The sequence below is a fragment of the Myxocyprinus asiaticus genome, chromosome 10, assembly GCF_019703515.2.
Source record: "Myxocyprinus asiaticus isolate MX2 ecotype Aquarium Trade chromosome 10, UBuf_Myxa_2, whole genome shotgun sequence".
NCBI classification, from domain to species: Eukaryota; Metazoa; Chordata; class Actinopteri; order Cypriniformes; family Catostomidae; genus Myxocyprinus; species Myxocyprinus asiaticus.
The window spans coordinates 39,064,104-39,080,084 of NC_059353.1; the positions used below are offsets into that span (position 1 = coordinate 39,064,104).

Here is a 15,981-nt window from a genome sequence, read left to right on the forward strand (position 1 = left end):
TAGTAAATTTTAGCGGCCAAACATACTGTTAAATTACACAAATGTGCAATTAAAGTGAAACTGTAGTGCTTTAAATATAATTCAGTGCATGTTAGCACACCGAACCAAACTTTGCCACTCTGGCCACCAGATAAATAGAATTCTTGTGTATCAAGCAGAGAACCGCTCTGAAACCACTGAAAACACATGTGTAATACACTAACCCCATTTACATGTATTTAAGAAAGCACTACACAGTACAGACAAAACAGCTGTGCACATAAGCGCAGCACAGGGAACTCAAAAAATATATATTTAATCATACATTTTTACATTAAGTATCAGATGTGTCTCAACTTTATCAAATTCCTTAGGAGGAATAAAAATAAATTTATAAAGAAATTATTGTTGACATATAAAGTGTTCTTTGAAGAATTTGATAAAAAAAAAATAATAATAATGTTTGAAGCGATATTGAAAGCATTGACTTTTGATTGCAAACTTGTCTAAACTGGTCTGATTCATCAAGATACCATTGTTGCGATCTCTTTTGAAACTCTAGAAGAGACACATGTTAGAATATTGGGGTCTTTTTCTAAGTATAAAAAAAATCTAAGATGCAGTACAGTAAAGCAAAAGCCTCCATTTAATCTCATTGCTGTATAGGAGAAGATTTTAGATATTAAGGAGATCTCATTTGGGATTTTTCTGTACTATGGATCTATTCTCATTCATTTATTTTGTATAGCGTTTTCACAGTACATATTGTTTCAAAGCAGTCAGTGTTCAATGATCACAAGTCACAGTTTTTGTTGCTTGCTGAATATAAGCACTATGTAGAAGATAACATTAGCCTAATTAATCTTTATATCTTTGTAACTGTTTCTTATTAGGTACCCACTTGCATTTGTAGCAGCTAAACTGGCGCTGGGCATCCCTCTGCCGGACATAAAGAACGCCGTGTCGGAGCAGACCACAGCATGTTTCGAGCCCAGTTTGGATTACATTGTCACTAAAATACCTCGTTGGGATCTGGACCGCTTTCATGGAATGTCTCAGGAGATCGGCAGTGCCATGAAGAGCGTTGGAGAGGTGCATGAGTTGCCATAGCAACTGAACATTGGCAATTTTTTAGCACAGATTAAAACTAATCCTGGACCAAATAATAATTTTGATTCTTTATTGCCAAGATCCTAGTCTAGTCACTAGTCATGGAAAAAAGAATTTTCTTAATCATTATTATTGTGTGGTTTTCTAGTAAAAATATGTAAACATCATTAAAACTAAACAGATTTACCATACTTGTGAAGCAAAGTTGCATAGAATATTAAAATAATTCAGAGAATATATCTTGCATTAAGCTAATTTTTTTACTCCATTGACAAGTAGTTTTTTTGCTAACACTTTACAATAAGGTTCCATTTGTTAACATTAGTTTACTACATAAGTTAACATGAACTAACAATGAACTATACTTTTACAGCATTTATTTATCTTGGTAATGTTAATTTCAACATATATTAATACATTTTTAAAATTAAAAGTTGTATACGTTAACATAAGTTAAAGAACTATGAACTAACAATGAACAAATTTATTTTTATAAGATAACATTAACCAAGATTAATAAATGCTGTAAAAGTATATTGTTCATTGTTAGTTCATGAAACCTAATGCATTAACTAATGTTAACAAATGGAACCTTATTGTGAAGTGTTACTGTTTTTGCATAAAATCTTTTTTTCTTTTTTGTGTGTGTGGATTATGCTCAAAAAAGGAAAGAAAAAGCTTAATTCAAGAGATATTATCTGAAAACAAGGCTTAATATATTCTCAAGTACATTAATCTTGTTTTAAGGATGTTTCAGTATTTTTAATGGAACAAAATACTGAAAACTGTTAAGTCAGTACCATTGATGTACACAACACAAAAACACAAGCATAGAAGGTATCCTCTAATTCTTGCTTCCTCCCCTCACAGGTCATGGCAGTTGGCCGCACCTTTGAGGAAAGCATCCAGAAGGCTCTGCGGATGTGCCACCCATCAGTGGATGGCTTTGTACCGCGTCTGCCTCTAAAGAGAGCCTGGACGGAGCAGCATGACCTGCAGCGAGAGCTCTCCATGCCTTCAAGTACTCGCATCTTCTCTCTTGCCCAGGTATGTGGCCCTGAACACTAAGAGACATGCGTCAGAGCAGAGACTTTGCAGTATGATAGTTTCTGATTGTGTTCAACTCATATAGCAGCAATGTTTAATTCAGCTTTTTATACCATGCTTTATGAATCAGGGAGTTTTAACATTTAATTCCTTTGGGTCCAGTATGATCTGTATGTACTGAATATGATGTAATCATTTTATAATACAACCCTGTGTCCTGTTTCAGCTAGAATTATCTAGATTAAAAGAAATCTCATAGTGGTCATATCATGAGGAATAACATTTTCCTTGATCTTTTGAAATAAAACCTTTAACATTAAAGGGATCATGGCATACTCTTTTTTTTATATATATATATATATATATATATATATATATATATATATATATATATATATATATATAATTTTATAATCTTCCCTAGGTCCAAATAGAATGTTAGTAACGTTGCACCAAACAGTCATAATTTATTCATATATAATAATTTTCCACCCTGTCTCTGGCCCTCTATCTGAAACGCTCGGTTTTAAGCTGCCTGGCCCTTTAAAACTTCAATGTAAATGCCCACTATTGTGATTGGCTAACATCATACAACCCTTTCAATACAGGCATATTTGAAACACAATCCGAAGAAAATGAACCAACTCCACACAACATTAAAACTACATTTCAGAATTAACACATAACGTACACCCAACACATTTCATTTGAATGTATCAAACTGTTCTCTCAAGCAGCACCATAAACTATCAAACAGTCACGACATATGTAATATTCATGAATGAAATAGGTTACTTACAGTTTTTCATCCAGTAGTCCAATTTTAACTGCCGCATCTTTCAATAACAGTTCCTTTGCAAAGCTTGAATCATATTGTGACTGTTTCACAAGCAACTCACACTGAAATGTTCTGAATACACAAACGTAATACAATATACGGTGATGTTGGGTGCTTTAACCGACTTTAACAGGCCAAAGCAGAGACGCTGGTCTTCACATCTCACATTTTCCTGGTTTGTTTACACACACAACTGCATGTGTTTCTCCCAGTCAGTGGCAGCGGCAGAATGAGACGTGTTTTTGCTGCTTTTAAAACGCAGCACACATCGCCGGAAATGCATCAAAACGATCAAAGATATTCATCAAGTGCATATTTACAAAAGACCAACATTTAAAAATAGCATAGACAGGTGCAAAAATGGTCCAAACAGCACAACGGCAAGACAGCATAACAGCAAGACATCGCAGCTGAATGAAACACAATGGGGGATCCTTTTCAGAGTTATAACTTGACATTGCGTCTTTTAAAAGCGGCACAAGATGTATGATAATGGTCAAAACCGTTAGTCTAGTGCACGCTTATGTAGAAAAACATTTATATCCAGACAGGCACATGAAGATGTCCCGTGTAAGTCTCCTTTGGATGAATCTCAAATGACAGGCCCATCTCTCTGCTCTTCACCTGTGTGACTGACTGTCAGCACCAGTGGGCGGGGTCCAAGGGTACAATGACAGAAAAATAGGCATTGGATATGCAGATGTATTTGGTCCTTGTGTTGTCAGAAGTTCACGAATTCCAAATGAGTAATTTTTGCAGCTTGGTTTAAATAAATGTTCTTCTTCTATTAAGGAGGAAGTTTTCAGTTCTGAAACTTACAGAATGTTTTTATAGTACAATGACGTCTTATATGTCAAAAGATCAAGGAAAATTTGATTCCTCATGTCATGACCCCTTTAAACCAAAATGAACAATTACTGAAGCTGCAAAAATGTCTAAAACCTGAAACATTAACATATGACTGCCCACATTTACACTTCAACATTGCCTATTCAGTGTTCAGAAACTTGGCCTGCCTAGTCATTGTGAAGTCATAAGGAGGAAGTGGGACATATACAATTTTAATGAAATAGATACTATACAAATATATATAACGAGGACTAAGGGGGCTATATAATACTTTATAGGGTACTGTACTTTTTGACCAGTAAATTTTCATGACTTTTCCACAACCTTTCCATTTGTTTGAGAATACTGGGTATGAATTTAAAATAATCATTCAAATTCAGACAGATTTACTAATTAATAATTCAGACCAATTTTTTAGTTAATTCGACTGATTCATTGAAAAGAACCATCTCAAAAGAACAATTTTCTCACAAATCCGAAATCGCCATGGCTTGCGAGTTGTATCCCCTCTACATCTCTAGTCAATATTAAATTACTTTGAGTATAGCATAACTAGAAAAATGTATATTCACTATAGAAATTTACATTACTTTTCCATGATTTTTAAGAAGTAATTAATTTTCTATGACTTTTCCAGGCTTGATATTTCCAGGTTGTTCAAGAATGTGGGAACCCTGACTATATTTTGTGTATATACACTATTATTTCATTTGATGTTTTCCCTTTGTTAATCTCCTGGACATTCATTGAAATGACCTTTCTGCCTAAAAAAACAAAACAAAAAAAACACTTAGATTTCTTCAAAATGGAATGTCATATGAGTGTCAAATGAACATATTGATGCTGGCAGATTTATTAAGAAATAATTGTCAAATCCTATCATGACATGAGACATCAATAACTCTCAAGGTTGGTCTTGCAGTTGTGTTACTGGAGTTTGATTTTTGTCTCCAGGCACATCATTTAATTCAGATCAGGTTATGCCTCCTATTAAGCAGACAAGCTATTAAGTTCTGTGTCCTGATTGGCCAGGAGTCCCGGTCCCCCCACAGCGCTATACAGCAACAGAAAGTTACAGCTCATTGGGCTCTGCTCTGTATTCAAGGGACACTGCAACTTACAGCCAACAATCAAGAGCCATTATTTCTCATTTAACAATGACCCAAACATTTTTGTAGATCACAATCATTTATTATAATAGCCAGTTTATTTTCTTGATATTTAAGTTTAAATAAGTTTGGTTGGCTAGTTTAGGACTGCATTGCAAAAATCATTTTCTTAATCATTTTCTAAATTGATCTAAAGATCAGTAAGATAGATAACTGTTCCTTAAAGATATTAAATTAACAATTTACCCAAAGAAAAAAAAAAACTTTCATAATTTACTCATCCTGATGTTGTTCCATATCAGTATGACTTACTTTTTTTCTTTAAATCACATGCGGTCAATGTTCAGTCTCAGTCCCCATTCACTTTCATTATATGGAACAAAGAGGCAATGAAAGTGAATGGTGATTGAGGCTCCCTATCATTTTGCAATCTCCTTTAGTGTTTCATGGAAGAAAGTAAGTTATTTAGGTTTAGAACAACATGAGGGTGAGTAAATAATAACAGAGTTCATTATTGGGTGAACTATCCTTTTCAGTGTAGTTTTCATAGAAATCAACCAAACTTTTGTGAGACTTAGTATTTTCTATTTTTTATTATAAAATTCAATAAACCTTGTTAAGAGTTTTATGGATGTTTAGTTATTTATTTTTACAAAAATACTCTAAAATAATTTTAGGTGTTTATTTTGATTTTTTTATAAGGCCTTGCACAGTGGTGTAACTGTTGATCAGATCCACAACCTCACTGCCATTGACAAATGGTTCCTGCACAAACTAAGGCATATTTCTGAAATGGAGCAGTACCTGGGTCAGTATAACAGGTGAGAGAGCTTCATACACACATTCGAACACTCATGACTGATACTCACTTTTAAGACAGAAATACACACCACTTAACCACACAACTTGTAGCTGAAATGAGCAGTGATCAGTTAATCACCACAAGATGGTGATGTGGAGATGTTTTTGTTTATTACTTTGGGCATTCATTCTTTCCTGAAAATGCAAAGTATTATAAGTGATTGTCATAGATTACATGTATTAACAGTACAAGTGGGTGATTCTTCCAAAATCTGTCAGAACTTGTTATATATATTTTTTATCATATTTCACACCAAAGTCTAAAGAAATAAGAAATTCTAAATGCTTCAAGAATTTCAAGCCTATTTTAGGACCATTACGATTTTTTTGCATTGTGACATTAGGTTCATGATGCCAATTAAGCATATTTCCCAAATTCCCATTACTGTGATAGCCCAAAGATCGCCGTTACTAGCTGTGCAGGTGAGAGTTGACCCCTCTGAGTGCAGTAAGGAATAAGGTCCCACAGTTGGTGCGTGGTATAGTGAGGATGGGTTTTCTCTGACTGACACTCTGCTGTCTCACACTCCTGCTGTCTCATGCTGGTTTTAGTGGTTGCAAACTGTCTTTGCATTGTTTGCGCTATGAGAGAGTGAAAAATCTGCTCCTTGTTTATGTACTTAGGGACTACTGTATACATTGTTATTGCTGTATACTCACAGCTTAAACTTTCAATAAAACACTTTAGATATTTACTACAGAATTTTTACTAGATTTTTTTAGATTAGAGATTTTTAGATTTTTATATGCTATCAGGCTAAAGTTTGGACTAGACTGAATTTATGTTTCTCATAATCTTAAAAAAAGAAAGTTTGATCTAAAGGCTTATGATTAAATTCTTGAGATTGATCTGATATATAAGTATATATATCTTGAAGCCAGATATAAATTGTGCCTACATAAGAATTTCTGTAACACTTTCTATAAGCCCATGTTTGTAATGCATTGTAAAGGCATTATACGTGCATTATAATAAAATCTATCTTCACCCAAAAATGAAAATTCTCTCATCCTTTACTCACTCTCATGCCATCTCAGATGTGTATAATATTTTTCTTTTGCTAAACACAAACAAATAAAAAATAATAAAAAATATCTCAGCAAGTGAATGGTGGCCAGAACTTTGAAGGTCTAAAAAGCATATAAAGTCAGCATAAAAGCAATCCATAAGACTCTTGTGGTTAAATCTATATCTTCAGGAGCAATATGATAGATGTGGGTGAGAATCAGACCATTATTTAAGTCCTTTTTACTATACTGTAAATCTCCACGTTCACTTTCACATTCTTCTTTTGTTTTTGGCAATTCACATTCTTCATGCATATTGCGCCTACTGGGCAGGGAGAAGCATTTATAGTAAAAAAAAAAAAAAAAAGTCATGTGGATTACTTTTATGCTGCCTTTTATATGATTTTTGGACCTTCAAAGTTATGGTCACCATTCACTTGCATTTTATGGACCTACAAAGCTGATATATTTTTCTAAAAATAAAGGAAGTGATACACATTTGGGATGGCATGAGGGTAAGTTTTTATATATATTTATATATATATTACAAATGTATGCAATACATTAATTTTGCAAATAGAATTTAATGTTGGTCATGTTAAAATGCAATATACTCTAAGGGATATGTATTATAATGTATTATACTTGTGGTTACAATTATTTATGAGAAGTTAGAACATATTAGAAGGCGTAATATGAGACATTACAAAAGCATCATAATGCATTTATAATGCCTGCCTATACAGTGCATTATAAAAATGGGCTTCATAGAAAGTGTTACCAGAGTTTCTTAATAAAACGAAAATGGTGCATACATTGGAAGTCCTTCAATGCTGTTTTAAAAAATATCCCTGGTGGATACCTTATGAAGTTGAGAATGAGAATGCTCAGAGTGTGCAGAGTGTAATCTAGACAAAGGTTTGCTAATTTGAAGAAATTCAAATATATGATAGCCTTTATATTTTTAAGTCACTACATAATTCACACTTCATATTTCATAGATTTGATTACTTCTTTATTATTCTAAAGATTGGAAAATAATAATAATAAAGAATGAGTTGGTGTGTCCAAACTTTTGGATGTGTAGTTTAAATTTTTTTTTTTTTTAAAGACGTTTGAACATCTCAGTTGTTTTATGTCCATGCAGAGCTTATTAAACATGAATTTGTTTTCCTTTGATCTCAGTCGAAATGTTGTATTGATTTGAAAATAGTCTAAAGCATCTTTAACAAGGATGGCGGTTGGAGACTTTTTTGGGGTTTCTAATTCCTCCCATGTTCACTGGAGCTTAAACTCTCTTATGATCAAAGGTCCATGGCTTGTTATTTATCTTAAAAATAAAATTTTCCCTCAAATGATTTATCATGTATTTACTAAAAACATTAAAACAAGCCCAGAAAACACTATTTACCCAACCAGTAAATAATAATAATTAGTTAATGTTCTTGTAACTTCAGTAACTTTACTGACTAGGTTCAGTGCATTTGTGTCATGTTGACTTTCTTAAAGGAATTGTTCAAATAGTTCAATTTTTTCCTTTTTGTAATTTGGTTGTGAACATGGGCTAGATGGGAACTTTGGGGAAGGGCAAGATTATCAGGTAATAATAACTTCACACAAACCTATCATATGGCTTCAGAAGAATTGGAATATAGTTCACAAGTCATATGGGCTACTTTTGTCCTTTTTGGAGCTTGACAGATGTCAGCATGAACTGTCATTGAATGGCATGAGCTGTGTAAAGATTCTTCAAAAAAATCCAACTATTGGATTCCATGAAAAAAAATTTCATATGTGTTTGAAACAACATGAGGGTGAATAAACAATGACAGAATTTTCATTTTTGGGTGAATTATTCCTTTAATGCTGTTTCAGCACCACAGTGCCGAGGGATCTACTCCTGAAGGCCAAGAGAGATGGTTTTTCGGACCTACAAGTTGGCCAGGCCCTGGACATCTCTGAGGGAGAGGCCAGGGCACTCAGGCTCAGACACAACATCCAACCTTGGGTCAAACAGGTTTGAACCCTTTGCCAGAAATATCCTCTTCCCTTTATGATTGAGAAGCTGTGGTCATGTTGACCTTAGCTTCATGATAAATGTTTTTCTTTTTCACTCTCAGATTGATACACTTGCTGCAGAATACCCCGCAGTCACCAACTATTTGTATTGCACTTACCACGGTCAGGTGCGTCACTCAGTCTCTGACAGCTGAATTGTTGGGCAATGTTTTGTTCTTGTTCCCTGTCTAGATTTTTTCTACAATAGCATACAATTTCTCTCTATAATTATAGAACACAAGGGAAAGCATTAATTTATAAACCAACTCTATATAAAACCATGAAATTTAAAATACACACTATAGAGCGCAACAGTGACCACCCACTTTTTTTAGCTGCTTTGGTTCTGAAAGTATTTTTCACATTCATTTTCTCCACAGGGATTTCAAGAAATCCTTCATAAAAGAGTTCTACGCTTTGAACCAAACCAACCAGCTCTAAGATGAATCACAACATTGCAACCTTTTGTTTGAAGCCAAAAATAATATAATTATAATAATATGAAATATTATTTTATAAGAAAATTAACTACCATCCCATGAAGCATTACAAATGATGCAATCAATCAAAAATGAGGGTACAATTTAAAACAATTCACTTTCAGTAACTGTAGTCATTGATTATAATTATAAAAACAATATTTTAAGTTTATTGCAAAAATGTCATATATACAATTATATAACTAGTTTGAGGGTGTAGGTACAAAGACATTTCTGATTGGTGGATCACGTTTTAGGACTCTTCAGGGTAGTCTAGTAAAAAATAACTTTGTATTGTTGCACTCTGTTGGAACTGTTGCACTCTATTGGATCTGTTTGCATCTGTTAGAAATGATGCACTCTACTGAAACCGTTGCACTCTATTGGAACTGTTGCACTCTTTTGAAGGGTTGCACTCTATTGGAACTGTTGCACTCTTATGAAACTGTTGCACTCTATTTGACGTGTTTCCAGATCAGACATTTCTGATTGGTGGATCACTCTTCAGGGCAGCGTTTCCCAAAATCACCATTTGTGCCAATAGTCTCCACGTTTAACTTTAGCTTGCAATGCTTTTGGGAAACACAGCCAATGGGTAGTCTAGTAAAAAATAACTTTGAATTGTTGCACTCTATTGGAAATGTTGCAATTTTTGGAAATGTTGCACTCTATTGGATCTGTTGCAGAAATGTTGAACTATATTGGAACTATTTCAACAGTTGAACTACATTTTGCACTCTAGTTGAACTGTTGCACTCTATTGGAATTGCAGCACAATGTTGAAACTGTTGCACTTTTTTGGAATTGTTGCACTCTAATGGAACTGTTGCACTCTATGAAACCTACACTCTGTTGAAGTTTTAAGCTTATGAACACAATTGTTTTGTGTCTCTCAACAGGAGCATGACCTGGATTTTAAGGATCATGGTATCATGATTGTCGGCTGTGGTCCCTATCACATTGGTGAGCTCAAGTCAGGATTCTCCAGCAGTATATTTCCTATCATTGCCTTTCTTTTTAACTTAACCATCTTCTGATTTTTATTTCAAACCAACCCATTCATGTATTGTCTTCATTAGTTTTAATGAGCAATTAGTGCAGGAGTGAGTCAGGGCAGCATTTCACTCTACTCTCCCACAGGCAGCAGTGTGGAGTTTGACTGGTGTGCTGTGTCAAGCATTCGTGCCCTCAGACAGATGGGCAAGCGTACAGTGGTGGTGAACCACAACCCAGAGACAGTCAGTACGGACTTTGATGAGTGTGACCGTCTGTATTTCGAGGAGTTGACCCTGGAGCGCATCTTGGACATCACACAGCAGGAGGTGAGAGGTCAAAGTTCAACCCATACACCTGGTGCCTTTGGGTAACTGAAAGGTATTATTCACTTTCATGTTTGACAAGGGCAACCTAATGATGTGGCGTTAGTGGTCCACTTTCTGAAAACGTAGCCATGTAAAATTTCCTATTAGAAAATGGATGGTTCTTGCTCTAATGGGGCTTTTCCACTGCATGGTACGGCTCGACTCGACTCTGCTCGCTTTTTGGGGGTTTTCCACTGTGGATAGTACCTGGTACCTGGTACTTTTTTTAGTACCACCTCGGTCGAGGTTCCAAGCGAGCCGAGCTGATACTAAATGTGACATCAAACCCTGCGGATCACTAATTGGTCAGAGAAAATTGCGAAAAGAGCGTCATTGCTATAAGCTAGATGGCAGGTTAGCTTACCCTCGTGCATCGTCTTTGACCTAACACAGTGATGTCCTCATCTGCGCTTTGGTGTATGATTTCCCAAACTCTCCTGTTTTTTTAGCTGTATTTTGTCTTGCTGCCGTCAGCCTAATTTGAAACAAAGTTTGTCGTCTTGCTGCGAATAACGGTCACATGCCGAGAATCAAGAACACCATTCCTTCGATATCCTCCATTGCTTCTTTGCTGAGTGTTTGTGTCGTGTTTAAGATGATGTCATGGCAGTAGAGGCGGTGCAGCTATGTCAATCAGCCTATAATCCCACCCATGTTGAGGCTGCACTAAACTGCAGTGGAAAAGCAAACTCAGAAAAGTAAAGTGAGCAGAGTCGAGTCGAGTCGAACTGCAACATGCAGTGAAAATTGTCATAAAATGAGATTGGATGAGCCATACTCAGTCGTAAAATAGCCGATATAGGAACTCCTGTGCCCACACATCTGTTGAATTCTATATAGATGTGCTAGTTGCACAGAAATTACACACATCCACTAAGCATCTAAGCAGTCTGTGGTAAACACATTCATATATGCCTCATAGAGATGCCACTGATGTCTCCACTGAAAATGCAAAACCTGACCTCTCTAACAGCCATTGACTTTTCCATTCAGACACATTATAATCTAGTTAAAGTGGTGATTAAAGCATGGGTTCATCAAGTGTTTGCTGTTTTATGGGGTATATTGTGCTCCGAGGTTGTACTAATTCCCTGGTGCTGTGTGGTGGTTTATTAACATCATGCTAGCGTGATCAGATAAACCTGAAGGGAGCAGCAAAGCTGGCGTATGAATGATGAAGTGGGCATACATGTGGTTGCCATAGGATCAAAAGGATCTCAGAACATATAAGAATGCCGTGTCATGTTCCACGGTCTGCTCTTGGTACCAGAGCTCATCTCAAAAACATCAAGAGAGAGACAGACATGAGTGGATAAAAGTCTAGTTTAAATAATGCCTATAAACAGAGTAACAGAAAAGCATTGCATGCAATTAATGTGTAATGATTACAGTCATTCATGTCAAAACTGTGCTTACTTTGATTACAGCATTATTTGCTTAAAACAAACCTTCTTACATTAAGCGGTTCTTGGCCAGAATAAGCTGTAATGTTCAGCAGACATTATGCCAATAGTCAATAGCCTGCCATGCCTTACTAAGACTGCCAAGATTTAATCTTTCCTTGCTCCCTCAGGGTTGCACTGGCTGCATTGTGTCTGTGGGTGGGCAGATCCCAAATAACCTGGCCATGCCCCTACATCTAAACGGAGTGACGATTCTGGGAACCAGCCCCCTTCAGATCGATCGTGCAGAAGAAAGATCTGTATTCTCCTCCATTCTGGACAAGCTGGGTGTAGGCCAGGCCCCGTGGAGGGCTCTCAGCTCTCTGGTAAAACCAATTCCAATTCAATTTCTTAGACTTCAAAAACACTTGATTTGCATCTTACTTTCACTGTTAATGTTTGTATATAAACCTTATAAGAAACATTTTCCATTAAATTCAAATGTGTTTGTATAGTGCTTTCACAATAAATGTTATTCCAAAGCAGCTTCACTAAGAATATGGCCTCACAACCCCCTGTGAGGGGGTTATAAAATATGCATATTTAAAAAAACAAAAATTTGTTTTACTAGTGCTGTCAGTTGATAAACATTTTTAATTGCGGTTAATCGCATAATTTTTTGTAGTTAATGAAAGTGCTGAAATTTGACAATATATATACTTATTTTCTTGTCAAAATGCATTTGTTTCCATCTTAGGAAATAAAACAATATGTAACAATATAATGCTTTATTAACATTTTCCAAACAAAGCCTTCCATATGAAATGCACTAAAATAGCACTAATTCAAGTAACATTCAGTCTAAGTGGGAGTTTGACTAGGTGAAAGAACTAGTCTCCCCATAGGTTGCACATTCATTGCAATTGGCATTATATCTCTTAAACTCATCCTCCGCAATATTAATCTGCCAGTAGGCTGTGGCTGTCTGCTTTGTTACAGCAATTGTGAAGCTGCGTTCATAATTTACATCAGGGCATCAGCGCTGCTTTGAACTCGCCATGAAAAGCGCTTCCAGACAAAAACTTCTTATTCTGCGTTTTGGTGATAGTTAAGACTAGAGTTGCTTCTGTGGTAATTAAAATGATTACAAGTCCCATCTGGGCTTGTTTTGTACATCATACAGCGCTAAGAGCTCCTTTCTCCATCACTGACAGGAAAGCACTTTCTTTTTTTTTGTTTAGTGAGATAACAACCTCCACGGCTCTATCATAGGAGAGTATTACGAAGCTAATTGTTTTTCATTTCGGTTCATTCTGAGCAAAAACTGAATTTTTCGTTCCGGTTCAGAAGTTCCGCAGCCTCCTCTACAAAAGGTTACCAGTTAGAACAAAATAAAAGAACGGTTAATAACGTTCTTTTAAAAATGACAGTACTCTGTGCAAAGGGGTGGGTGAAATACCATTTGCGGTGTTGCCAGATCTCGCAAGAGCAACAAGCAACATGCTCTGGAAAAATAAGCCCAAAATAAGCCACATGCCTCACCAAAATATGCAAAAATAAGCAATCAGCAGGTGGATTTATCAGCATAGAAATCATAACAAGCAGTTAATTAACAGTTAAGTATCATTTTATTTACAGATCTGCTTCTGAGTCAAAACTCGGCAGCATCAAAACTTTATTAATGCATCATATCTAACAATAATTCAGGGAAGACTTGGAAACAACTGAGAAATTAATTTTTTACCTCTAATAATGTTTTCCTTGTACCTGGATTAGCTGTGCATGTATACAGTGTGTAGTAATTATACATAGCTGATAAAAAGCTCTTCATTCAGAGAATGCATCATCCACAATGGACAATTTGGCAAAGAAATGTGATGCAGCAGTTTCCTTCAGGATCAAAGTAGATGTTTAATTTTTTTGGGCAACATGAAGTGGTGTAGTTCCAAAAATGTACTGTGTTAAAACCTTTGGCCTTTAGTTTCATTACAAAATTGGTAGTTATAACCGTTACCAGCATTTAAAAATAACGTTTTTGAAAATCACTTTGTTCTGGTTTTCGGTTATGTTCTGCAAAAAATTTAGTTCATTTTTGGTTTTCATTCCTTGAACCGTTTTTAGTCCCTGATTACGACAGTACCGCCCATAGAATGTCAGTGGGACCACCGTGTTATGCTGTTTTATGTTAAGCTTGTAGGCTCGTCTTGTTAGAAGGGCTCTGGCACTGTGTCTGTTTGTGAAGTGTGTGTCAGTGTAATGACTCCGGGCGGACACATTACAAAGTTTCTGCCGTTCACACAAGTGTTTATGCTGTATTAACGGTAAATGCGTTATTCGCGATTAAGGAAAATGTGTGCTTTAAACCTATTAAATTAATCGCATGCCTTAACGCGTTAATTCTGACAGCTCTAATTTTTACACTTTTTTTTTTGTGGACCCCCTAGCACCCCCTTGTTATCCCTGCACCCCAGTTTGAAATTCCCTGGTCTAAGGCTACGTCCACATTAATCCGGATACATTTGAAAACTGCGTTTTTGTAAACTCTCTCTGTCCACACTGCCGTTTTTAAGCATGTTCCAAAAGTTGATCGTCCACACTGAAACGGAGGAAAACTCTCAAATACCCTTACTGCTCATGCAAAAAATCACCTTTCCATGTACGGTCTGAAACGCATTTGTCCTCATGTTCTGTTGCTGGACAGCAATTCCAAGTAAACTTCCTGTTGCCTTTGAAAGAATATAATGTGAAGGTTGTACAAAGTAACATTTATCTTTAAAAATGCTATCAAAGTGAATAGCAGGAGCAACAACATTACTACAACATGGGCCGCCATCTTGATTGTTTTGAATTGAATGGATCACATGACTGCGTCACATGACAACGAATACATCATAGTTTTCAGATATTTACATTTCCCCTGTCCACAATACAATGCAAAGACGGTGTTTTATAATTTTTCAGCTTGGGAGAGCATTTTTGAAAAGCTCAGTTTTAGCTGTCAAAAACACCTTCCGTGTGGCCAAAACGTAGAGAAAAAGATGCATTTTCAAACGAAAACGTATTAGTGTGGACGTGGCCTAAGAGAACCGATCTTGGTCATAACTGATTTTTTTTTTGACAAAATGTGTAGTTACTGCATTTTGCCTTTGCATGGTAGAATGGATCAGTAAGTCTGGTGTAACAGTTGTTATGTTTTTATCGAACCACTGAATAATCAGGATAAAAGGGTTGGCATTTGTTAGAGCTTGTTGATTTAGGTCATTTGAGTAATATGGATGTGATTTACTGGTGAACGCCTTCTTACTTATTCATTTTCTTGTTTAATTAATCATTCATTACTTCATTCATTCCAAGTTTTCTAGAAATCATCCACTCGCTCGGCTGTGCTGATGTTTTTCTAATGTAGACACATTTCCTGACTTTTACACATGTGCTTTCACCCTAAATACTCCAGAGGTGTTAGAGTGCTTTCAGACAGCAAACATTAGAAGTGCTGAAACATGTTGTCTAGAAGCATGCTTGCTCGGCTGTTAGCTACATCCAGCTTTCTTGCCGCGGGCCATGGAAGTGAAGAGCTCAAGTTGTGTGATGAAGGGAGAAGAGAGAGGGCATTCTGCCCCACGGCGCTGCCCACTCACCCTTTGCTGGATCTCTGTCTCACTGCTGAGGGTACATTCAGTATTTTAATGGTCTCCCACTTGTTTAAACAAGCCAGGAATGCAAAAGAGCAGAAAGTTTTGGGAATCTGTGGTTCGCTCAGTGTGCTGTTTCTGTGCTTAGAAAAAGTTAGGAGACAGGATACGGTTGCTTACTTATGCCATGCAGCATTTTCCTGCTTAGTTAAAGTCAACATAAAATCAAAATTGACCCAGTGGTGTAGGAACAATCTGAAAAGTGGGG

The 15,981-nt window shown here is 36.2% G+C and overlaps 1 protein-coding gene across 2 annotated transcripts in view; it reads left to right on the top strand.

Moving 5' to 3' along the window:
* Positions 1 to 15,981, top strand: part of cps1 (carbamoyl-phosphate synthase 1, mitochondrial) — a 79,671-nt gene that overhangs the window by 13,096 nt on the left and 50,594 nt on the right. For both annotated transcript variants that reach the window (XM_051708957.1, XM_051708958.1), the window contains exons 19-26: positions 873 to 1,071; positions 1,960 to 2,136; positions 5,635 to 5,753; positions 8,677 to 8,818; positions 8,922 to 8,987; positions 10,238 to 10,301; positions 10,479 to 10,660; positions 12,273 to 12,467. In XM_051708957.1, coding sequence (XP_051564917.1) covers positions 873 to 1,071; positions 1,960 to 2,136; positions 5,635 to 5,753; positions 8,677 to 8,818; positions 8,922 to 8,987; positions 10,238 to 10,301; positions 10,479 to 10,660; positions 12,273 to 12,467 — 1,144 coding nt within the window. The remainder of the gene's footprint in view (positions 1 to 872; positions 1,072 to 1,959; positions 2,137 to 5,634; positions 5,754 to 8,676; positions 8,819 to 8,921; positions 8,988 to 10,237; positions 10,302 to 10,478; positions 10,661 to 12,272; positions 12,468 to 15,981) is intronic.